Source organism: Callorhinus ursinus, unplaced genomic scaffold (assembly GCF_003265705.2).
Source record: "Callorhinus ursinus isolate GAN/ISIS: 27379988/994484 unplaced genomic scaffold, GSC_fseal_2.0 scaffold10, whole genome shotgun sequence".
Taxonomy (NCBI): Eukaryota; Metazoa; Chordata; class Mammalia; order Carnivora; family Otariidae; genus Callorhinus; species Callorhinus ursinus.
The window spans coordinates 37,610,166-37,635,812 of NW_027397072.1; the positions used below are offsets into that span (position 1 = coordinate 37,610,166).

A 25,647-nucleotide genomic window follows, 5' to 3' on the forward strand; every position below is an offset into this window, starting at 1 on the left:
TTATTTATTTGAGAGAGAGAGAATGAGAGAGAGAGAGCATGAGAGGGAAGAGGGTCAGAGGGAGAAGCAGGCTCCCTGCTGAGCAGGGAGCCCGATGTGGGACTTGATCCCAGGACTCCGGGATCCTGACCCGAGCCGAAGGCAGTCACTTAACCATCTGAGCCACCCAGGTGCCTATTCAAAATTGTGCAAAGGACTTGAATAGTCTTTGGATTTCTCCAAAGATGATATACAAATGGCCATTAAGCACATGAAAAGATGCACATCACTAATTAGGTAAATGCAAATCACAACTACAATGAGATGCCTACTACCTCATACCCATTAGGATGGCTACTATCAAATAAAAAAAAGAAAAAGAAAGTAACAAGTGTTGGTGAGAATGTGGAGAAATTGGAATCCTGTGTATTTCTGGTGAGAATGTAAAATGGTACAGCTACTATGGAAACAGTATGGTGGTTCCTCAAAAAATTAAGAACAGAATTATCACATGGCCCAACAATTCTATGTCCGGTATAAATCCAAAATTGAAAGGAGATTTTCAAAGATTTTATCTAACTATCTATTTATAAAGAGAGAGAGCACAAGCAGGGGGAGCTGCAGGCAGAGGGAGAAGCAAGATTCCCTGCTGAGCAGGGAGCATGATGTAGGACTCAATCCCAGGACCCTGAGATCATGACCTGAACTGAAGGCAGAAGCCCAACTGACTGAGCCACCCAGGTGTCTTGAAAGGAGATTTTCAAAAAGATATTTGTACCTCATGTTCATAACAGCATTATTCACAATAGTTAAAACATGGAAGCAACTCAAGTAACCATCAGCAGATGAATGGTTCAGCAAAATGTGGTAGATACATATAATGGAATATTACTCAGTCTGAAAAAGGATGGACATTCTGACACATGCTGCATTAATGAACCTTGAGGGCATTATGTTAAGTGAAATAAGCCAGTCAAAAAAGACAAATACTCGAGGATTCCACTTACATGAGGTACCCGAAGTCATCAAAATCACAGAGACATAAAGGAGAATGGTGGTTGCCAAGGGCATAGGGGAGGGAGGGAGTGGGTAGTTACTGTTTAATGGGCTCAGGGTTTCAGTTTTGCAAGATAAAAAAGTTCTGAAGATTGGATGCAAAACAGTGTGAATATACTTAATGTAACTGAACTGTACGCTTAAAATGAGTGCATTATATGTAATGTATACTTCAATATAGTTGATTTTCTAAATCTGGTACTATTAAGGCCTTAGTCAACAACACAAGAAAATAAAATAAGAACTGCACAAGGAATAAAAATCATTATATGCAGATGATATGTCTACAGAAAAACTTACTCAGATTATCAAATTTAGCAGAGAAATTAGCAAAGTTGCTAAATCAATTCAGAAAAATCAACTTTAAAAACATGAGTGAGGAGGCGCCTGAGTGGCTCAGTCGTTAAGCATCTGCCTTCCACTCAGGTCATGATCCCAGGGTTCTGGGATTGCGCCCCGCATCAGGCTCAGTGGGGAGCCTGCTTCTCCCTCTGCCACTCCCTCTGCTTGTGTTCCCTCTCTCAGTCTCTCTCTGTCAAATAAATGAAATCTTTAAAAAAAATAAAAATAAATAAAAATATGAGAATAACATCCAAAATTATAAAGTATTTAAGAAAAAAAAATATAACAAAAATGTGTAGGCCCACTGGGGAAAATGATAACTTTAACAAAAAGACATTTAAAAGGCTATAGACAACATATTCATGGACTGAAGAACTCACTCTCAAAAAGCTGTCAATTGTTTCCAAACTGATACATACAGCTAAAGAAATTCCAATAAAAAACCCCCAAAGCATTTGTTTTTGTTTTGCTTTTCTGGGGAAGAGGGATTTGGCAAACTGACTCTAAAATCTACATAGCAGCAAACGAAACAGAAAGCAACCAGTAGGAAGGAAGTAAATAAAAATTGAGTGGAAATCAATAAAAAAAAAATAATCAATGAACCTAAGTTGGTTCTTTGAAAGATCAACAAAACAGACATTTAGTTACACTGACCAAGAAAAAAAGGTACTCAAAAGGACCAAAATGAGAAAAAAGGGGACATCACTATGATACAGAACTCAAAACTACTGACACAGAAATCTCTTCTTGATTTTACAGAACTCAAAACTACTGACACAGAAATCTCTTCTTGATACAAAAATCTTCTTGATATAGAAATCAAAAGGATTATAAAACAGTACTATGGACAAATTCATGCCAACAAAGTAGACAACTAAGATGAAATGGCAAAATTAATAGGAAGATACAAATTACCAAAACTGACTCAAGAAAGAAAACTTGAATAAACCTATAAGAAGGAAAGAAATTGAATCAGTTAAGTAAAATCTTCTGTTAAAGAAAAGCTCAGCCTCAGGTGTCTTCACTGGTGAATTCTACCACACATTTAAAGAAGAAATAGTATCAATCCTTCAAAAACTCTTCCAGAAAATAAAGGAAGAAGAAACACCTCTCAATTCACTCGAGGAAACCAGTATTACCCTGCTATCAAAGCTAGAAAAAGACATCATAAAAGAAAGCTATACATGAATAGAATAAAACTCCTTCATAAATTATTAGCAAACCAAATCCAAAACTATTCAAAACAGGTTATACACCATGACCAAGTGGGACTTGTCTCAAGAATGCAAGACTGGTTTAACATTTGAATATGTTTAATATTGTAGTACATCATATTAATAGGATAAAGGGAAAAAATGATATGAGAATCTCAGTAGATACAGAAAACACATTTGACAAAACCCAACACCCATCCAAGATAAAAGCTCTTGAAAAAATAAGAATAGAAGGGAACTTCCTCAAACCAGTGAAGAGTATCTTGAAAAATCTACAGCTGAATCATACACAGTGGTGAAGGACTGAATGCTTTTTGCCTAGTATCAGGAAAAAGTCAATGATATCTGTTGTCCCTTCTATTTAACTTTGCATAGGAGGTTTGAGCCAGTGAAATCACTCAAGAAAAAGAAATAAAAGGCACCCAGATTAGAAAGGAGAAGTAACTGTCTTTATTTTTCAGAAAATATGTAGAAATTCCTAAGGAAAACATATACACCTATAGAGCTAAAAAATGAGTTCAGAAAAGTCTCAGAAAACAAGATCAAAATGCAAAAATTAGTTCTCTTTCTCTACACTATGAATGTATGATCCAAAAACGAAGTTTAAAAAACATTCCTTTCATCAACAGCATCAAAGAGGAAAAAAATTTAACAAAAGAAGTGTAAACAACATACTATACACTGAAAACTACAAAACTCAAATTAAAGATCTAAATAAATTGAGATACATCCCATATTCACAGAACGTGGCAATTCTCCACAGATCAATGCAAACTGTCAAAATCCCAGCATAGGTTTTTTGCAGAAATTTACAAGCTGATTCTAAAATTTATATGGAAAAACAAAAGACACCAAACAGCTAAAACAATCTTTGAAAAGGTGAATAAAACTGACAGCTTATGTTTCCTTATTTTAAAAACGCTTAGTATAAAGCTATAGTAATCACAAGACACTATCACAAGATAGTGTGACAGCATGTAAAGGTAAACATACAGAGCATAACATATAACATACAAAGGTAAACATATAAAGCAACAGAACACAACTGAAAGTCCAGAAAGAAATTTTTTTTTTTTAAAGATTTTTTTATTTTTTAAGAGAGAGAGAGAGAGACAGCGAGAGCGGGGACACAAGCAGGGAGCGTGGGAGAGGGAGAAGCAGGCTTCCCGCTGAGTGGGGAGCCCGATGTGGGACTCGATCCCAGGACCCTGGGATCATGACCTGAGCCGAAGGCAGACGCTTAACGACTGAGCCACCCAGGTGCCCCAGAAAGAAATTCTTACATTTATAGACAACTGATTTCTGACAAAGGTGCCAAGGCAACTCAGTGGAGAAAGGGTAATCTTTTTTTAATTTGAGAGAGCGAGAATGAGAGATGGAGAGAGAGCACATGAGAGGGGGGAGCATCAGAGGGAGAAGCAGACTCCCTGCTGAGCAGGGAGCCTGATGCGGGACTCGATCCTGGGATTCCAGGATCATGACCTAAGCCAAAGGCAGTTGCTTAACCAACTGAGCCACTCAGGCACCCCGGTAATCTTTTTTTAAAATGGAGCTGGGGCAACTGGCTATCTATATGCAAAAAGAAAAATTTAGATCCTTAGCTCATACTTTTCCAAGAAGTAACTCAAAAAGGAATCACAGACATAAATATAAGAACTAAAACTATACAAATTTTTAGCAGAAAACATAAAAGCAAATCTTGTGATCTTATGTTAGACACAGAATTTTTTGATACAACATCAAAAGCGTGATCCATAAAAAAATTATAAACTTATTGCATCAAAATTAAAATGTTCATGCCTCAATAGATACTATTTTAAAAAGGCAAGCACAAATTAGGACAAAAAGACAAAGCCATATATTGGGACAAAATATTTCTAAATCATATGTGATAATGGACTTTTATCCAACAAAGAACTCTTACAACTCAATGGTAAGATGATGACCCAATTACAGAATAGGTAAAGATCTGAACTGACCAATGGCACATGAAAAGATGCTTAACACCATTAATCATTAGAAAAAATGCAAATTACAAACATAGTAGATACAACTGACAGTAACAAGTGTGGGTGAAGATGTGGAGAAACTAAAATCTTCTTACTTTGCTGTCTAGAATGCAAAATGATGCCGTCGTTTTTGGAAAACAATGTCACAGTTCTTAAAAAGTTAAACATATATTTTACCATAGTACCCAGAAATCCCTAACCATACAATGGAATAATGGGGCAATTATTAAAAAAATTAGTGATCTATAAGGCATGGATGAATCTCAAAAATATTATATTATATGAAGAGCCAGACAAAAGACCACATACTGAAATTTATATGAAATGCCCAGAAAAGGCAAATCTAGAGACAGAAAGGAGACTGGAGATGGGATTGGGGAGTGAATGAAAATGGGTACAAAGGATCTTTTTTGTGGGTGTCAAGAACATTCTAAAATTGGATATGGTGATGTCATGCAATGTTGTAAATTTACCAAAAAGTATTAAGGGAAAACCGTAGCAAAGTAAAGGGTGCAAAATAGGGGCGCCTAGGTGGCTCAGTTGGTTAAGCGTCTGCCTTCAGCTCAGGTCATGATCTCGGGGTCCTGGGAACAAGCCCCGTGTTGGACTCCTCGCTGAGCAAGGAGTCTGCTTGTCCCCCCCCCCAACTTGTGCTCTGTCTCTCTCTCAGATAAAGAAATAAAATCTTACCAAAAAAAATTTTTTAAGAAGGGCCCAAAATAACCAAGGCATTTATGAAGAACAGCATTAAACTATCAAACTATATAAAATCCAGTAAAGTTCCAGTAATTGAGACAGAGTATTAGAGAAAGAGAGAAATGAAGCAGAAAAGATACCCCAGAAATCAATCTTTGTTTGAAGGAAACATATGTAATAGAGGGAGCAGGCATTACAGACCAGTGGGGAAAGGGCAGTCTTTTCAGTTGAGGTGCAGGGAGGCTGCTTATCTGTATATGGAAAGAGGAAAAATTAGGTCCCTACCACATACCATTCAAAAAGAAGTCAATTAGTCTTAATTCTTTTCTCCTTATAGCCGCAACCACCCTCTTTTTCATGTAATTCAGCAGTTCCTCCCACGGGGAAGTATAAGTAGAGTGTACTTCCCTACTTCTTGACTTTGGGCTTGGCTGTGTAACTTACTTAGGCCAATGGGTTGTGAGTAAACGTGATGCAAACAGCCTTGAGCTTCTGTCAATGCCACGAGAGGAACACATCCCAGTTAGCCCACTGGTCCCAGGAGGGGACTGAGACCAACGTGGAGCAGAACCATCCTAGTCAACCTGTTTCATGAAGCAGAGCCAACCCAGCCAAAGCCAGCCCAGACAGGCCCGGACTACTGCCAGCCAATCTGCAGATGCATGGAAAAAGAAATGTTTATTTTTATATGCTAGGGAGAGGCTTTTGGTTGTTAACACCATTATGGTGTTAACTGATACATTTTCCAAAGGAGTAAAAAATAAATGTAAAAAGCAAAACTCCAAAACTTAAGATTGCCAAAAGAAGTAATTCTGCTCATTGAGGCACTTCAGAAAAACGGAAAAGACAGCCCACAAAATGGGAGACCTGCCACACATACCTCATAAAGGATTATATCAGGAATACATAAAATCAATTTATAAAGAATGATCAGCCCAAAAAGAAACATAAGCAAAAAACACTAACAGGGATTTCACCAAAAATGAAACTCAAAGCTAGTAAGCGTAAGAAAAGATGCTGAATTTCATGAAAAAAAAGCTATGTGACATCACTTTTATGCCCAATAAACTGAAAGTCTTGACAATACAAAGTATCGGCAAGTATAGAGCAACAAGAGTTCTTTCACACAGTCCGGGGGAGTATAAACTGTTCTAACTACTTTAGAAAAGATTGGTATTATCTTAAATTTTAAGATGATACAATTCTACTCCCTGGTTTATATCCAGAATAACTCACACACATTTACATCAAAAGACATATATAACTATTTATAATACTTCATATTTAAAAAATTGAAAATAACCTAAATGTTCATCAGTAGAATGACTAAATAAATTTTGACATATTCATAGAATGAAATGCTACATAAAAGTATAAATTAATAAGTAAGAGCTATGTGCATCTACATGTACAAATCTTAGAAGCATAATGTTGAGGGGCACCTGGGTGGCTCAGTCGGTTCAGTGTCTTACTCTTGCTTTCACCTCAGGTCATGATCTCAGGGTCATGAGATCAAGCCCTGCATCGGGCTCCACACTGGGCATGGAGCCTGCTTGGATTCTCTCCCTCTCCCTCTGCCTCTCTCCCCTGCTCACTTGCTCGCACTCTCTCTCCCTCTCCCCCAAAAGAAGTATAATGTTGAGTGAAAACAGCAAGTCACCAATAAGTACACAGAATATTTATTGTTTAAATAAAATCCAAACTGTTTAAATAAAATCCAAACACAAGCAAAACTAAATACACTATTTAGTGCATCATACACATTTGGTAAACCTACAAAGAAACAAAAGAGAATAAAAATACAAAAGAGATGTAATGTATGGTGATTAACATAACAATAAAAAATTTAAAAAAATACAAAAGATAGTGACAAACCAAGAGAGGGAAGCAGGTCCAAGGAGACGGACATATTTATCTATGTATATGTATCAAATATTTTTTAATTTTTTAGTGGGGGAAGATAAAAAGATTTCTATTTTAGAAAATGGAAAAGTCCTATGTTTCCAAGCCAACTTCTAGAGATGTTTCTGAGAGAAAAAAGAAATGTGCTAAGGGCTAATTTTACCTTTTTTATGCCTTTTATTTTCATGATGACTTCTTTTCAGTATCCAAAACCTAATATGAAAAAAAAAATCACACAATCATTTTTATGTATCAATGTCTAATTCAGGTACATCATAATGCTCTTGTAATTGTCTAGTGAGTCCAATACTATTTATCCTAGTAATCATCTAATATTTACTATAAGGGCTGAAAGATGACTTTTACATCTATCTTTTTCCATATATATTTCATACTAATAACAAAATAATTGGTATGACTTTAATTCCAGGGTAAGCCTTCAATTTTACAACCTAAAAATACCCAGAAATAAGCACCTTTGATTTTCTAGTATTCGCATACACTCAAGAGAACTTTCTGCCACAAGATGATATGGCTTGGCTCCAGGAGAATCTTTTATTTTCACTTATATTTCAATTTAATTTTGAAGACACTAGGGCGCCTGGGTGGCTCAGTCATTGAGCGTCTGCCTTCGGCTCAGGGCAGGGTCCTGGGATCGAGCCCCACATCGGGCTCCCTGCTCTGCAGGGGGCCTGCTTCTCCCTCTCCCACTTCCCCTGCTTGTGTTCCCTCTCTCACTGTGTCTCTCTCTGTCAAATAAATAAAATCTTAAAAAAAAAAAAAGTTTAAAAAAATTTTGAAGACACTAATTCCAACTAACATATAGGAAACGAAAGAATATAAATGACTATTATTTTTCAATTATCTAATCCTCATTGAAAGAATATTTGAAGAAAACTTTTTTTTTAAGATTTTATTTATTTGAGAGAGAGAGCAAGCACGAGGGGAGGTGGGCAGAGGGAGAGGGAGAAGCAGGCTCCCCGCTGAGCAGGGGCTTGATGCAGGGCTCGATTCCAGGACTCTGGGATCATGACAAGCCAAAGGCAAATGCCTAACCGACTGAGCCACCCAGGCACCCCGTGAAGAAAACTTTTGAAATAACTACTTGAGAATGTTTTGATGTAACTCTAAAAATATTTGCCATCCAAAGATTCTTAGCTTTCCTTCTAAGAGTGTAACAAGAGTACTAGTTCTTCTATTTACTGTTTTCCTTTGGTTAGCTTGGCTACTAAGGTTGTTAACACACTGAAGGTTTGAAGAACATTCCAATTTATACCTATTGCTTGGGACATCTGGGTGGCTCAGTCGGTTAAGCGTCTGCCTTCAGCTCAGGTCATGCAGGGATTGAGCCCTGCATCGGGCTCCTTGCTCAGCAAGGAGTCTGTTTGTCCCTCTCCCTCCGCCCACCCCCACTCCCCCTCCACCCCCGCCCTGCCGCTTCATGCTCTCTCTCACTTTCCCTCTCTCCTCTCAAATAAATAAATACAATCTTTAAAAAAAAAATGTTTATACCTATTGCTTGTATAAGTATAAACTGGAATGTTTTCACCAGCAATAAGTACAAATTTTCCTTTAAGCTACAAAAAATATATACAAATGAATAATAATTTTCTAAATGGAATTAAATTCTAAGACTGTCAGTCCTAATATATCCCATATGGTAACCTTAAAAAACAGTGTGTTTTCAAAATTCTTACCCTTAGTTCAAATATATTCTTTAAAAAAGAAAAACAAAAATTAAAATTGTACTTACTTTGGCCAACAATTCTTGTGTTTCAGGAGTCAGTGGAGAATGTGAAAACTTGCAATATTCACCCTGATAACATTTTGTTCCTGTATGGTAAAACTTGCAAGGATATTCATGTAATCCAAATGTTAAGGAAGAGAACAACTTTAATCCAATAATTTATTAATTTACTGACTTTATTTTCCCTATATAAAGGTCTTTCCTAATAGCAGAAACACTAAATTCTCTATTTAAAATATGAGACAATAGATTATTAACTGAATTATATGAAACATCTATAATTATATAAATCAAGTTGAATGGCTATCATAGGATACTTTTCCTTCATAACCATTTTTATAATAAACTACAGGCATATTTCACTGATACAAGAAAAGGATGTGCATTTTAAATACATCAAGAAATGTGATTATTTTTAAAGCATTCTTTTGGGGTGGGGGAATTAAAGTCAATAACAATGATAGGTCTTACAAATCTGAAGCCTTCAGATATAAGGCCGTTTAAAATAGGATCAATTTAAACAACTTCAATATTATTCTCTAGGAAAAAACTCTCAAGTTAGAATTTCAGATTCCTTCTACTGAATCACTGAAGGAAAACAACTTTTGTGGTGCCCAAAGGTGCTACTACCCTAAAACGTTTATGTTCCATGTTTTTACAACATGTCTATACCATATGCACTGAAGAGTTAGGGTTATTTTCCAAATTAAGGGACAATTAACCTCTATTCAGTACAGAATATACAGAAAATAAGTACTCTCAAATTACGCAATTCTTGCTTCTTTTTTTGTTTTTTTAACAAAGTAGCTTATATGAAGGCACCTACCTGGCTCAATCAGTAGAGCCTGCAATTTTTGATCTCGGAATTTTAAGTTTGAGTCCCACACTGGGTGTAGAGATTACTTAAAAATAAAATCATTTAGGGGTGCCTGGGTGGCTCAGTCGTTAAGCATCTGCCTTCAGCTCAGGTCATAATCCCAGGGTCCTGGGATCCAGCCCCACATCCAGCTCCCGGCTGAGCAGGAAGCCTGCTTCTCCCTCTCCCACTCCCCATGCTTGTGTTCCCTCTCTCGCTCTGTCTCTCTCTCTCTCAAATAAATAAAATCTTTTAAAAATAAAAAAATAAAAATTAGGGCGCCTGGGTGGCTCAGATGGTTAAGCGTCTGCCTTCGGCTCAGGTCATGATCCCAGGGTCCTGGGATCGAGTCCCACATCGGGCTCCCTGCTCCTTGGGAGCCTGCTTCTCCCTCTGCCTCTCTCTCTGTCTTTCAGGAATAAATAAATAAATAAAATCTTAAAAAAAATAAAAATAAAAAATAAAAAAATTAAAATTAAAAAATCATTAAAAAAAACAAAAACAAAGTAGTTTATATGACTATAGATACAATTAGTTAATGTCACAGCAGAAATTCTGACAGTCTTTCTGGGGACTGAATAGGTCCCTCTCCTGAACCTGCTGCTATAATACCCAGGTGAAGGATCTTCATTTGAGAGAATTACTAAAGAATCCATCTTTTCTTTCATGGGGGAAAAAAAAAATCTATACAATTTAACCACTTTGATATTGAGTTGGGCATGGATAACATAATTTTACCATAGCTAAAACATAGGTTTCATTCAAAATTATACATATTTAAAATGTTCAAGTAAATATTTAGAAAAAGTAAAGTTATTATACCTTGTGATAAAGGATATTATGCAAATACAGACAGTTTTCCCCTCTGGTACAATATCCTTGTACATAAAATTTACACATTTCCTTTTTCTTCTCTATCTCTGCATCATGATCAAATTTACACTGGTCTCCCTGGGCCAAAAGGAAGAAGGAAAAGCCATTATTTCTCAAAGCTAAGTCATTCGATTCTTACTAAACTTAAGATAAGCAAATGATTCCAGAAAGTCTTAGAAACACTAAAGTATAAAACTTTTTTTTTACCACAATCTAATTCTTAAAGTTATCTTATAACCACACCACACATATCTGCTTAAAATCTTGTTAAGTCCTAAACATTTTTAACACAAAGCATTTTTTAAAAAGTATCTTTCTTAAACATAAAAGAATATTTGAATAAAGTTTTCTAGTCAAACCTTTTCTAGAAGGAAACAGTTAAAAAGTGTACAGGTATGCTTTTAGACTATCCAATGGAAACAGGAGTTGGCTTTAGTACATTTTTGCTATACTTTACATTTTAGTATATTTTTGCTTACAGTTTTTTTATACCTTAATACATTTCCTTTCAAGAAAATATTTACAAATTTGTTTCCCCTTGCGTTCCACTGTATGTTGGTTGATGAATCCCTGACTCATTCTCACATGCTGCTGCTTCTCTTTAGGTTTATCATCCTTTGAAAACAAAAACAAAGAACTAAATGAGAGAAAAAGAAATTTAAATATTTTATTCCATTGCAAAAAATTATTTTAACCACCTTTAAAACATTAAAAAGTGACTCTTCTAAATTGGCCTTCATTTGTAAGATTTGAACTTTTGCACATCAGTTCAAAAATAAATATTCTGCCAATTATAACAGCATTCCAGCATTGAATATTAGTGTTTGTGCAATTTGAATATTTCATTGTACTTTGCCCTTATTTTTAAAAACTGGATAAAAAAATTTTAAAAATGAAAGTGCTACTACTTGTGATAAAAACCAAAGTCTAGGAATGAGGCTCTTGAGAACAACAGAGACAAAACTGGAAACCATAAGGTGAACCAAAAGCAGCGTGCTCCTTAATTTCAATGAGATGCTCACTGAGTGAGAGCAGGGAATAATAACCAGCTCAAGTTAACAAACATAACTACAAATATAACCTCAAAGATGGCAACAGATATAAAAACAAAAGGTGACTTTTATATAAAAACAAGAGAGGAATTTCCTAATACATTTTAGCTTTTTAGAAACATAAACAATTTTTAGTGTGTTAACTTGTGTACAATTTATAGCTTTTGCACACCAAATTTCTGAATAGTTTTAGGAATTCAGTATGTGCAAAGAAGGGACCTGACTACATTTACGTGATCTACTTGGTAATAATGTCAAATCTCCACTTAAACACCATCAAAATTATGTGTCTAATAAAGACGTGTCAGTGTAAATCTTTAGTTTTATTTGACTATGTTATTAAATTCTAACACACATGTTTACAATCCGTTCCTCATGTAAAAGGGCGGTCAGCTGAATAATCATTTGAGTCGATGTAAACCAAATGAATCACAGGGAATACTGACGGGGTCAGGAAATAAAGATCCAGTTGTGGCCTGGCCCTGTGTGACTCCGAGCAGTTACCTGAACCCCCAAGGTTTCAGAGTCCTCATTTGTAAAATATGGAAGCAGGGCAAGATTTTATATAGATATGCTTTAATCTATACTATCTGATCTTTCTAATGTTTTACCACTCCTAACTCTTGTCTTCTGGACCAAGTCTAACAAAAAAAGTTAGTTTAGAAGCCCTCAGAAAAGCACAGTCCTTACTGTCCTATCTTGAATACATCTACAGACTAAGGAAGAAGAACTTCTACAGAGCAAAATCAAAATACCAGGTGGGTGGGGGTGTTTTGTAAGGTCACTGCTCAGAAATATTCATTTTTAATTTCCACAAGGACCGCAACAGTAGAAACTCTGTAAGACTCTGTGACTTCTGAAGAGTTCTCTTGGCCACTTTATCTTCTCCCTGCTTCCCCTGTTTTCCCAGCCGCTGACAGTACAACACTCCAAAATCAAGGGACTTGTGTGCATGTAGTCAGGTAGACAGGTACAACACTAAGGCTTAACACAGGTGCTGGCAGCTAACGGGCGAGAAGGAAGGTAGCGGCGACAGTGACAAAGAAGAACGTGGAGAGCCCACTGATGGTGAGGAGATTTTTCACCATCAGAGAACCCTCGTTTTGTGGCTCGTCACTGAGGTGTAAGATAAAAATTCTGCAGCACGCAGGTGTCCTCCTGCATGTCTACACTCTTGTACCTGTTCCTGCGAGCCACTGTTCCGCAGTGAAGCGTTTGATCCTTTCTGTCCAGCGCCAGCCCATTTCCGCTTCATTTTCTTCTGTTTACCATTTTTCTGAACAGCTTTAAGGTTTTTATTTTTTTGTTTAACAGCTAAAAACAAGAAAGTTAATTTGATGTGTTTAAATCTTACACACTAAGTGTTAAAAGTTTAATTTATGAGAACATGAAGGCACAACAGCAGTTTACTCTAAAGTATACTCTACAGGGGCGCTGGGTGGCTCAGTCTGGTAAGCGTCCGAGTCTTGCTTGCCACAAGTCAGATCCTTCTGGAAGGTTCAGAGTATAATGGAGCTAATTAGGAATTGCCATAGCACTATAGCAGCAAAAGCTTCAAATGTTTAGAATGACCTCACATACTACTGTCAGAATTTCCACTGAAAACACTTTATAAAGGGGAGCCCAGCCGACTCAGTCAGTAGAGCAGACAACTCTTGACCCCGGGTTGTGAGTTTGAGCCCCACGCTGAGTGTAGAGATTACGTTAGAAAATAAAGTAAGAGTATTTAAAAAAACAAAAGGCAGTAAAACAAGAGGATAAATTTCATCTGTAGTTGTCATCTGTCTTCATATCTATGACTAAGTTTCATTTAAGTAATCTAAAAGAACATATTTTAGTAATCTAAAAGAATATAGAGTCTGACACACCACTGTAGCAGACATTAAGTCAATTCCTCTCTAAACTGACAGCAATACAGACAGGCATATCTTGTCCTTCATATGTGCAGAGGCCAAGAATTTAGCATTCTCCCTTTCAAAGCAGTCATGGCCCTTGATAACCCTCCTGTAAACTATCCATTTGTACATGGAATGTCCGGATTGGGGTGGGGGGGGCGGTGCACAGAGTGGGCGTCTCAGGCCATGCAAGCTCACATCTGATGTAAAGATCCATGGAAAGCATGATGTTACTATGAGATAAAATGCAGGAGAAAATCTCCCCCCTCCCCAAACCCCAGTCCATATATGGACAACTGTGACTGATTCTCTAGATAAACTTTAAATGACAAAATAGTTTCCCCCTTACCTTTTTGGGTATCCTTCACTCCCTCTTTCTTCACTCTTTCTTCAGGAAATGGTAAGGATTGAGCAGCATTTGCCATTTCTTTAGCTTGTATATACTGCTGAAGCTCCTTAGCAAAATTATCTTCTGATTCCTGACTGCAGATATCATTATCACTATATACATCATAGTCCTTACTTCTTGATTTTCTATATTGCAAATTCTTCGGTGATGTTGTAGAGTTCCCAAAGTGCCTGAACTAAGTAAAAATTAAATTTTCAGTTTTAAAAAGCTGGCATGATTCAAAACAATCTGGTTACAAAAAAGAAATAAAAACGCCTATGAACTGATCTTTGTTGAGGTTGGGTGATGGGTATATGGGGGTTCATATACTATTCTTTCCACTCTTACATTTTTAAAATTTTCCAGAAATAAAAACAAAACAAAAACCAACACAACATATCCATCCTTGAAAAAAATTTGATGGAAGATTCTGAATTTGTACACTAAATGTCTTTACTAAATTAAAAGAGTAAACCCCCAAATCCTAATTATTTGATATATATTGACTGAACTACAGTATTACAATTCATATTTTATTTCTCTCTTTGCATCAACCATGCTTTTAAATGGTTTAATTCAATAACTCATCATTTCATAAAAGAATAAGTAAACTGTAAGGGCCCAAGTGAAAATCCACTATATTAAGCTACATCACAGCTAGCAAAGCCTATTCTTTTTCCTGTAAATCATAGTGTCAGTGGCGCACATTGATGACAAGGAACAAAGAACTTCCCAGTTCTCTGTAATCCAGTTAACTTTACTTTCAGGAGTTTTCTAACTCTGTTGTTGCAGCTCCCCCAAGGCAGCAGAAGCAAACACAGGCACCCACTGGAACAGGAAGCCAGGAATGGCAGCTGTCCCCGAGTCAGCCTGAGATGATCACAGCAGACAACTTAAAGTACTATGTGTACAAGAATTTCCAAGTATTGGTATACATGCCTACACATGGTGACACAAGTGTATCAAGTTGTGTAATTACGGTTAGTATGTCTGATACATTTTAATTAAAAGGCTTATAAAAAAATGTCCAAGTGCCAAATGGCTCCTATTTTGATGTCAGGAAGAGATAACACATCTACCATTAAACTGGCCAATGATCTTGCTCCAGAGCATGCTTTGGAGTCTGGTCTCTTACCTACTTTCACATAACTGATGAAGGCAGCAAACTCAAAAAACAAAAAACAAACGAGAAGAACCTCTATTATAAAATATACTAGGTGGTCCAATTTAATGGCTTACTTTTGATGTTAACTTCAGTTGTACCACCAGAGGATTGATCATAGGCCTATAAAATGAATTTACTCCCTGTGTGAAGAAGAATCAAGTGGAGAAAGTCTTCCAACCTGACAATGGCCCCAATGTATACCTACCTCATCTTCATTATACCAGACAAGACTATCAACCAATCCAACAATATCAGGCCACCAAGTTCCCTATCTCCAAGTTTTCAAGAAAGAGCACCTTTTAAAACTAATACCATAGAACAAACTTGTGAACAGAACATCTGGTCAGTGGTTGGCAGATGTCAACCTGGCCTCCTGTTTTTGTTAAAGTTTTGCTGGAACACAGTCACACCCATTCATTCACTTCTGTGTTATCTACACCTGTTTAGTTGTGACTGAGTCAATATGGCTCACAAAGTCGACAAGATGCACTACCTGGTCCTTTACGAAAAAGTTGGCCAATTCCTGTGATAATTATTATGTTTACATGGTTTTGGCCTTTAATTTTATTTAGTGGGCACAGGGAGAGCTCCCTTGAAGTTTGGCTTAGTCAAATACACAGAGATGAAATTCTATTCAGTATATCTGAATCAAAATATTACAATGATCCAAATGAGTGATTAAGTGCCCCTTACACACAAAATATGTACCAAAGCAGACCCCCTTTAACAGGTGATAATATATCTGATTTGTATTCAATGAAGTGATGACATGACATGGCAACACGAACAAAACCAGGACAATCATCAACTATGTTGTTTTATTATACATTAGAGATAAGTATTACTAACTGATATGATTCTAATTACACAAAATACAAATGATTGCTTTAATACTTTTCTTCATTCAGCTAGCTATAAACTCATTACTTTGATATTTGTTGTTCTCTTTATAATTTAGAAAGTATACAAATATACTATAACTTTTTTCCCTTTAATGAAGGAGCCTAAAGTTTTTTTTAAGCAAAAGATTTCTAATTCAGGAGGATTTATTAAACTCGTACGGCCTCCTGAGACTCCACAGAAATAAAAGTACAGAAATGTAAAAATAGCTTCGTAAGATTAGTGGGGATGGGGGGACATAAAGTACATTCATTAGTCATTGAGAAAAGCTTAACAAATTCTTGACAAGTTTTTGAAAAACAAAAAGTTATAATTGGGAGGTTGGGCTTCGGCTGGAGTGAGAGAAATGGGGCTATAAATGAGGATGAATGAAAACTCTACATGAAAACAGACAAAGGTATTGTAACAAATTCTCTCTGCTCCATTCCTCACCAGAATACATTCAAACAGAAATTTACCCCAGGCAAAAAAAGAGAATAAAGAAATTGACTAAAATGTTTGATAAAAGCCAAATCTTCTTCTGTGGGTACTAAGACCCCAGCGTGAAGTCTTCCCCATTCTGGCATTTGGGAGCAACCCACCAGAAATATACTCCATCCATTCAACCTACAACAGAAGTTCTACCCTGCTATCCAGAAGAGATTCCTCACAGGGGTCTAGAACTTGAATGGGAATAAAAATCACACACTATTCACATCAACCTCTAAGTTGACATTTAGCATTTTCCTGTTTTGAACACAGTGAACAAAGAGTAGTATCAACAGTACCTGCAACTGTCACTAGTAGAATCACAGATACTTTCATATATCACATGACAGTTGTTGCAAATCTCAAAATATCTTTTATGTTCATCACTATGTCAAAGTTACAATAATTAGACCTACTGCTGGACTTATTATTTAGTGCATTCATGAAGAATATATTACTCTTTCCACATTTGTTTTTTTGGTAACTGTATTTCAATAAATTTCCTTCGTAATCCAACACATTTCATTTTATTCACTTAAAAACATTATTCTGAGAAGGGGCCCATGGGCTTCACCAGACTGCCAAAAGGAGTGCATAGCACAACGAAGGTTCAGAACTACTATGCTGAAGGTAACCTCTCTATCCACACGGCCCACCCATGGACTGAGGCCCAATCAGGCTTCCCATCTGGAGGAAAAGCCCATAGAGACACATGCCCACTAATACACCAGCGAAGGCATTCCATCAACTCTCCTGGCCTTTCTTCAATCAAGCAACAATGAAGGAACACAAAAACACATGGCAAAAATCTAGAGCAAGTGTCATTAAACTATGACCCCAGGGCCAAATCCATCCCACCACCTATTTCTGTAATAGTCAGCAAGCTAAGAATGGTCTTTAGATTTTTTTAAATGGTTGAAAGAAAAAAAAAGTAGCATTTCATGTCAATGAAAGTCATATAAAATTCAAATTTCAGCATCCATAAGTAAAATTTAATGGAACACAGCCATGCTCATTCATTTACATAACTATAATAGCTGCTTTATCACACTACAATAGCAGAGTTGAGTAGTTGTAAAAGAAACCACAAAGATATTCAAGACATTATAGATAAAAAAGACGCTAGACAGCTATAACAACAACAAAAAGAACAAGGAAGAACTCTTGAGGGGCGCCTGGGTGGCTCAGTTATTGGGCATCTGCCTTCGGCTCAGGTCATGATCCCAGGGTCCTGGGATCGAGCCCCGCACTGGACTCCCTGCTCCGCAGGAAGCCTGCTTCTCCCTCTCCCGCTCCCCCTGCTTGTGTTCCTGCTCTCATTATCTGTCTCTGTCAAATAAATAAATAAAATCTTAAAAAAAAAGAAAGAAAGAAAGAACTGTTCAATAGTTAAATTATGAGAAACCCACATTAGGAAATAATGCTTAAAAAAAGTAATTTATAATAGCCTCATCAAACACCTAGCAATAAATCTAACAAGAGGTATGGTAGATATAAGACATCTACGAAGAAAATTACAAAACACTGTTGAGAGAAATTAGAGGACCTAAAGATTAGACAATTCAATATTCTAAAGATGGCAATTCTCCTCCAAATGATCTGTAGATTAAATGCATTCCCAATGAAAATCCCACCAGGATTTTCCATGGAACTTGACAAACTGAATTCTAAAACTTATATATAAATGCAAAGGGTAAGAACAGCCAAGACGCTTAAAGAAGAAAAACAAGGTGAGAGGATTTGCTTACCTGACACCCAAACTCATTATAAAGCTACAGTAATTAACATGGTGAGGTATTGGGGGAGGGCTAGACAGATAAACCAGCGGAAGAGAACAGAGTCCAGAAACAAACCCATCAAACACGAACATCTGATTTTTGACAATAGTGACACCGCAGGCCAGTGAGGGGAAAGACAATTCTTTTCCCTCAGTGAATGGTGCTGGAACCAACTGGGTATGATAACAGGAAAAAAAAAGTTAAACAGAATTTGTCACCCCTACCTCACAGAATACAGATACAAATAAATTACAGACGACTACAAACGTAAATGCAAAAAGCAAAACAATAAATCTTTTAGAAGACATTACAGTAAAATATTTTTATTAAATAAAACACATAAACACTATAAAGAAGATTAATAAATTTGAATACACTAAAATTATGGATTTTTACTCAAAGATTACCATCCTGCAAAGCCACAAAATGAGCAGATATTTGCAACATTAGAATCCATAATGAAGGGGAAAAAAACCCTTATAATCCAAAATAAAGAACTACAAATCAAAAAAAAAATAAAATCATGGACAAACCAATAATTATAAGAAGAAGACTAAAAGACTTGAACAGGCACCAAAAAAAGGGAAATCCAAATGGACAAACATATGAAAAGATGCTCCATCCCAATAGTAATCAAGAAAATGCAAACTTAGTTACAATGAGCTGCTTCACCAGATGGCGAAAAATACAACAGATGACAATACCAAGTGTGGAGCAGCAGAAATACAGTCTCTCATACACTACCTCTGGGAATAAAATGGGTAGAATCACTTTGGAGTACAGTTTGGCATTAAGGCAAAGGTAAAGATGCTTTACTCTAAGACCTGGCAGTTTTACTCCTAGGTAACTACAGAGTGTATGTGCAACAGGATACAAGTGAAAGAATGTAGCACCCCTACCCATAACCTCCAAAAATGGAAATCAGACCAATGTCTACCAACAATGAAATCTACTATATTCAATAATGGAATACTATGCAGCTCAGAAAATACACAGGTATATGCCACAACATTTATGAATCTTACAAATATTAACGTTGAGAAAAAACAACAGAAAGAACACATACAATACTATTCTATTTCTGTAAAGTGTAAAAACAGGCAAGAAAAACTGTATTATTAAGGATGACAGCATTAGTACTAAAACTCAAAGTGTAAAGAAGATCAAGGAAGTGATCCGCATGCAAGTTAGGACTCTAGTTATCTCTGGTAAGAAAGAAAGGAGTAATGACTGAGAAAGGAGGCATCAGAGGCTTTGGGGATAATGCTCTTTCTTGACTTAGCAAGGTCTCTACCTGGGTGTTCTTTTTAATCAGCTGTGATACTGCATATTGACATTTTACGCACTCGTGAGTAAAGAGCCTGGACTGAAGCAAACCTACTTAGGAATAATGCAGGTGTCCATCTACTCACAGAACTGTTTATTGGAATCTACTTAAAGTAACTGTAGCATGTTCTACCTGCCTATCTCCTGTATTGGGTTATATTTGGATTAGGGAACTTTTAGCGGGCATGAAGGACTGGGGTCGATGTGACTAAAACGGTATACAAAATTGAGGGGAGGGGCACTTGGGGGCTTAGTTGGTTGCGCGACTGGTTCTTGGTTTTGGCTTGGGTCATGATCTTGGGGTCATGAGATCAAGCCCCAAGGGGGGCTCTGTGCAGAATGTGGAGCCTGTTTGAGATTTTCTCTCTCCTTCTGCCCCTCCCCCCACTTGTATGCTCTCGCATGCACATGTGCTGTTTCTCTCAAACAAATAAATAAATCTTAAAGAAAAAAAAATTGGGGGGAAATCCAGGCCACAGTTTCTCAGTGTTAAGACCTTGGCTCTTGTCCACAACAGCCATACATGCTCCAAAGGGCAAAAGAAGTTATATACTTGGGTAGCTGAGAGGCTTGCTGAGGAGAGGAAGATGTTATACCTGCTGTATTTTCTGTCCTGTACCCTTTTGTAAAGCTAAGTGTAAGAGTATCACATTAAAGCCTATTTGTACCTTGTGAGTCTCACTGCCAATTCAAACCCATCGTTTTGTGGTGTGTTAAAGTTCACAATAAAAAAAAAGTTCAGAAAGAGAAAAAGAGGCCAGAGAGGAACAGATATTGGCTGTTATGGGTTGACTGTGTCCCCCCCAAATTCTCCCTAGCAGCCAGTACCTTAGAATGTGGCCTTATTTGGAAATAGGGCCATTACATTTGTAGTTGGTTAAGATGAGGTCATTAGGGTAGGTTCTAACCCAATATGACTGGTATCCTTATAAAAAGGGTATATTTAGACACAAACATATGCACATAGGGAGAACACAATTCAAATATGAAGGTAAAGATCCAGGTGATGCTTCTGAAGCCATGACAAGGAACACCAAAGATTGCCAGCAAACCACGAGAAACTACCAGAGGAGCATGGAATAGCTTCTCCCTCACAGCCTCAGAAGGAACCAACCCTACCAACACCTTGATCTCGGACTTCCAGTCTCCAGAAACACAAAACAAAAAATCTTCTGTGGCATAAGTCACCTGGTTTGTGGTACTTTGTTAGGGCAGTCCTAGAAAAGTAACACAAACTTTAAGCTGTAAATCACTGAGGTTAGTTAAGTTAGCAAATCAAAACCCTTAAAAATTTCTGGCCTAACTTGAAAAGAGAAGTTTTTGAAACAATTTACAACCCATTTCAGAAACAGGGAAAAGCAAAATAAAAGCAATACACTAAAACAGTTCATGTTAAATGGCTGAAGTTTCTGAATGATAAATTTTCCGAAGTGTTATCAGGTTTCCTTGACATAAGGAACTAGGTCTCCAATGCTCAATACACTGGGACAAATGGGACCCCTCACAAATTTCTCACACCCACTCTTGTGTTTTTTTCAGTATGCCAACCTAATCTTACTTTTTTGGGTATTTGCTCACATTCCAGTTTTACTTCCCATTTTATTTTCTCTTCTTGTGTTTCTTCAACTTCTGTATCATCTATTCCATCATCGATTCTGCAACAAAAATATCAAATAACACAAGAGAGTTTTTTCAACCTGAAAATGGTTCATACCACAGCATTAAAATTCATGGCTTTGGCTTATCTTCTACGTGCCCTTAAAAAAAAATTCCAAATTCAAATTCTACTCCAAACACTCCAAGGATAATGTACAAATTTATGATGAGCAATACACATCAACATGTGTTTGTAAGTAAACCATAAAGCTGAAATTTTAGATTACATAACCTTCACACTCTAATCTCAGGAGCTATATAAACCACCCACTGATTTATCACTCCATTCATTCAACAAATACTGAGTATCCACCATATACCAGGCTGCAGGCCTTAAATCTTGAGATACAACAATGAAAAAGACCTTGTCCCTGCCTTCTGAGAACTTTCTATGTGCTTGGGAGAAAAAAAAAATAAAGCAATTTTAATATAGTATGATAAGCACAGGAACACTTAACCTAGATTTGGGGGCCAAGGATCTTCCAAGCTTAAAAGATATGTAAGATTTAGCAAACAGTGGCACCTGGCTGACTTAGTAGAGCATGTGAATCTTGATCTCCAGGTTGTGAGTTTGAGCCCCACGTTGGGTGTAGAGATTACTTAACATAAATAAATAAATAAATAAATAAATAAATAAACTTTTTAAAAAAGTTAGCGGGGCTCCTGGGTGGCTCAGTCGGTTAAGTGTCTGCTCAAGTCATGATCCCAGAGTCCGGGATTGAGCCCGGAGTCAGGCTCCCTGCTTAGCAGTCTCTCTCCCTCTCCCTCTTCCTCTGCCCACCCCATACACACTCTCTCTCAAATAAATAAATAAAATCTTAAAAAAAGGGAGAATAGTAGTTCAGGTAGAATGCAAGGTGCCCTTCAAGGTCAGGAGAGCCTAAGTTATATTCAAATAGGAAGATGAAAAAGAAAAGTTGTTTCCAGACTCGCAAGGACTGAGAAGTTAACATGCAGACATTGCCAGAGACAACTTGAGGATATTCTACAAAAACTAAAAATGAACCCAAGAAGGATGACGATGGGAAGCTGGTAAGAAAAGATGTCACTGAAATTTACAGGTAAATCTAAATAACGGCTTACACCATAAATACAGGGGGCTGAAAGCAATTATGTCTGGACAAGTAGTGACTACTGAATAAAAGCTTAAGATAGGAGTTACATGCCAGATAAAGGTAAGGAATAGGCAATGAGCACATTCTCAAAAAAACACGTTACAAATGGAATGCACTACTAGCACAAGAATGTGAATAGTGGCTCTGAGCTTCTTGCAAAGTTATAGGAGGGGTTCAGGCTTCACAGCTTCATCCGATTCAACAGTTTACCACTGATCTGTCCCTAGTCAGAGCCTCAGAGCTTTGTCTATCAGATAAGGCACCAAGTTGTGAGTCTCTACAGAAGCCATCACAAGAGCCAATAAGCCAAACACAGTGAACCTTCATTGTTCCAGTTATCGGTAATGAATCATCTTACGGAGTAGGAAGCAACCTCTCCTGAGGCAAAGCAATAATGACAACAATGACTACAAGAGCAGGAACAGCAGGGCGCCTGGGTGGCTCAGTCGGTTAAGTGTCCGCCTTCCGCTCAGGTCGTGATCCCAGGGTCCTGGGATGGAGTCCGGCATTAGGCTCCCTGCTCAGCGAGAGCCTGCTTCTCCCTCTCCCTCTGCCTGCCTCTCTGCCTACTTGTGCTATCTCTCTGTCAAATAAATAAATAAAATCTTTAAAAAAAAAAAAAAAAAAGAGCTGTCTTATGCTTACCGTATGCCAGAAGCGATTCCATGCATGTTACCCACATCACAACAGCCTATGACATACGTACTGGTGGTTAAAAGCCCATTTTACAGATGAGAGAACTGAATTACAGAAAGCTTATAAAACTTGCCACACACCTACTTAACCGGTAGAGCTGAGATTTGAGCCCAGACAGGGAAAGCCAACTCCCTAGTCAACACATCCACCTGGATAGCTACTTGACATATTTTTAATAGAGCCCAAACTGAACTCTTGACCTAATCCTCCTGTATTTTATTTTTAAGATTTTATTCATTTATTTGAGAGTGTAAGAGAGTGCACACAAGCATGAGTGGCAGGAAGGGCAGAGAGAGAGGGAGAAGCAGACTCCCTGCTGAGCAGGAAGCCCAATGCCAGACTCCATCCCAGGACCCTGGGATCGTGACCTGAGCCGAAGGCAGACGCTCAACTGGGCCACCCAGGCACCCCTCTCCTGTTATTTTAAACAGCAACTCGACCCTTCTAATGATACTGACCCAAAACTCTGAAGTAACTTAGACTCCTCTTTCATATCCTCAATCCAATCTGTGACAAAATCCAGTTTATCTTCAAAATACATCCATTATTTGGCCACTTCTTGCTACTGATACTATGATCCAAGCTACTCTTGCCATTACATTCCACTCTCAACACAACCACAATGACCCTGCTAATTTTGTCACTCTCTGTTGCAAACCTTCCAGCAGCCTTTCATCTCATTCAGGGTAAAAGCCAAAGTCCTTCTTATGGCACCTACAAGTCCCTACATGATCTGCCTCCCTGACCCTATCCCCGAGTACCTCTCAGCTCCTACTTCTCTTCAAGTCCCGCTACTCTAACTCCATTCCAGCTGTCATTCTGCCCACTTTCCTCCCATCACCTGATCACACCATGCTCACTCCACCTCAAGACCTTTATATGGACCTTCATATTCTCTCTGCTGGAAATCAACCCTCCTCACCTCACTACTCAAATATTACTTATCAGTGATATTACTGAGGCTTTCTTTAACTACCTTCTTTAAAATACCTACATTCTCCCTACCATCCCATCCTCCCTTCCTATCCTCCTACCCAGCTTTCATTTTCTCCATGGCACTTATCATCACCTAAAATACTATCTATGCATTGTCTATGCTGCAAGAATATAAATCTCGTGAATATGGAGATTTTTATCTCTTTATTTATTGCTATAGTCCCAGGGCCTACGATAATGGCAGGTGCTCAAGAAATGAGTAAACCCATTATAAAATTACTAGGAAAAAACCCACAAACCATAAAAGCTAGATTCCTGTGACCTTATTTAAAACATACAAACAGGGGCGCCTGGGTGGCTCAGTCGGTTAAGCATCTGCCTTCGGCTCGGGTCATGATCTCAGGGTGCTGGGAACAAGCCCCGCATTGGGCTCCCTCCTCTCTCTCTGCCTACCTCTCTGCCTACTTGTGCTCTCTCTCTGTCAAATAAATAATAAAAAATAAAAATAAATTAAAAAAAAAACAAAAAAACCCTTTATGCAATGAAAATGCCGTAAGCAGAGTCAAAAGACAACAAATCAGAAGTAAAATATCTGCAAACTAGAGTTCCTAAAATTTTAAAGAGAAGGACCAATGAAGAGAAAAACAGGCAAAGGATATGAACAAGGAACAGTTCACAGATGCTCTCTATACTTCAATACCATTCTACACCTAACATTTGGGCAAAAATCCAGAAGTGCATTTTATGTAGTTCAGTCAAGTTTTTATGAATAGAATCTTATATCCAACACATTTTCAAATTGATAGGTGCTATTGTTAACATGCGGCTATTGTCTTGTGATGATTCACCTTGCTAAATTAATGGTTTATTAACGTTCCTCGTTTTCTTTTGTAGGTGGATCATATCATCTGCAAGTAACTAGTGTCTTTGTCTCTTTTCAGTATTTATAGATCTTATTTTATGTTAGTCATTTTTGCCTTAGAAGCACAGAAATCAAATCATGGGTAACTTAGTCCTAGTTTTGCCACTTACACGGTGCAATCTTGGCAAGTTATTTATCCTCTCTGTGCCTCAATTTTCTCATCTGCAAAAACAAGGACAGTATCTTTTCTTCAAGGTTAAGATTAAATGACATATTTCATGTAAAGCACTTAGTAAAACTCTTGATGGTAGCCTGAATTAAGGTAATAGTTTTAATTAAGGTATCTGAGATAAAGTGAACAGATTTGAAAGATATCGGGAGGTAAAAATTAACCAGAATAAGCGATATACTGAGATTGAGAGAAATAAAGGAACAAAAGGCTGTGTGTCTCGGTTTCAGCTTAAGGAAATTGGGGAAAACCACACAGGTTTAGAAGTTAGTTTTTAGCACTTCAAAGAGAAAAAAAAAAAGGAAACGAATATCTGGGTGTAAAGAAACTACACTATACACGTCTCTAAAAATGAGATCAATAAATTATCACCATTTGGCCAGCGGCGTCAGTTCCTTTCTCAACCTAAAGGAAACGTTACACCCAAATCGTGTTTGCTGCTTTATTATATTATGGTCTTTAGGGTCTTCTGATGCAAATCAATGAACTAAAGGCAAACTATTCACT

At 37.4% G+C, this 25,647-nt stretch overlaps 1 protein-coding gene across 1 annotated transcript in view; it reads right to left on the reverse strand.

Annotated features, from left to right (window-relative positions):
* ZC3H8 (zinc finger CCCH-type containing 8) overlaps positions 1 to 25,647 on the reverse strand; it is a 31,614-nt gene that overhangs the window by 5,319 nt on the left and 648 nt on the right. The window contains exons 2-8 of the mRNA XM_073897397.1: positions 21,205 to 21,301; positions 13,971 to 14,205; positions 12,907 to 13,040; positions 11,167 to 11,289; positions 10,639 to 10,752; positions 8,952 to 9,059; positions 7,362 to 7,411 (exon numbers count right to left, since the gene is read on the reverse strand). Of these exons, the coding sequence (XP_073753498.1) occupies positions 7,382 to 7,411; positions 8,952 to 9,059; positions 10,639 to 10,752; positions 11,167 to 11,289; positions 12,907 to 13,040; positions 13,971 to 14,205; positions 21,205 to 21,301 (841 nt within the window). The 3' untranslated portion in view covers positions 7,362 to 7,381. The remainder of the gene's footprint in view (positions 1 to 7,361; positions 7,412 to 8,951; positions 9,060 to 10,638; positions 10,753 to 11,166; positions 11,290 to 12,906; positions 13,041 to 13,970; positions 14,206 to 21,204; positions 21,302 to 25,647) is intronic.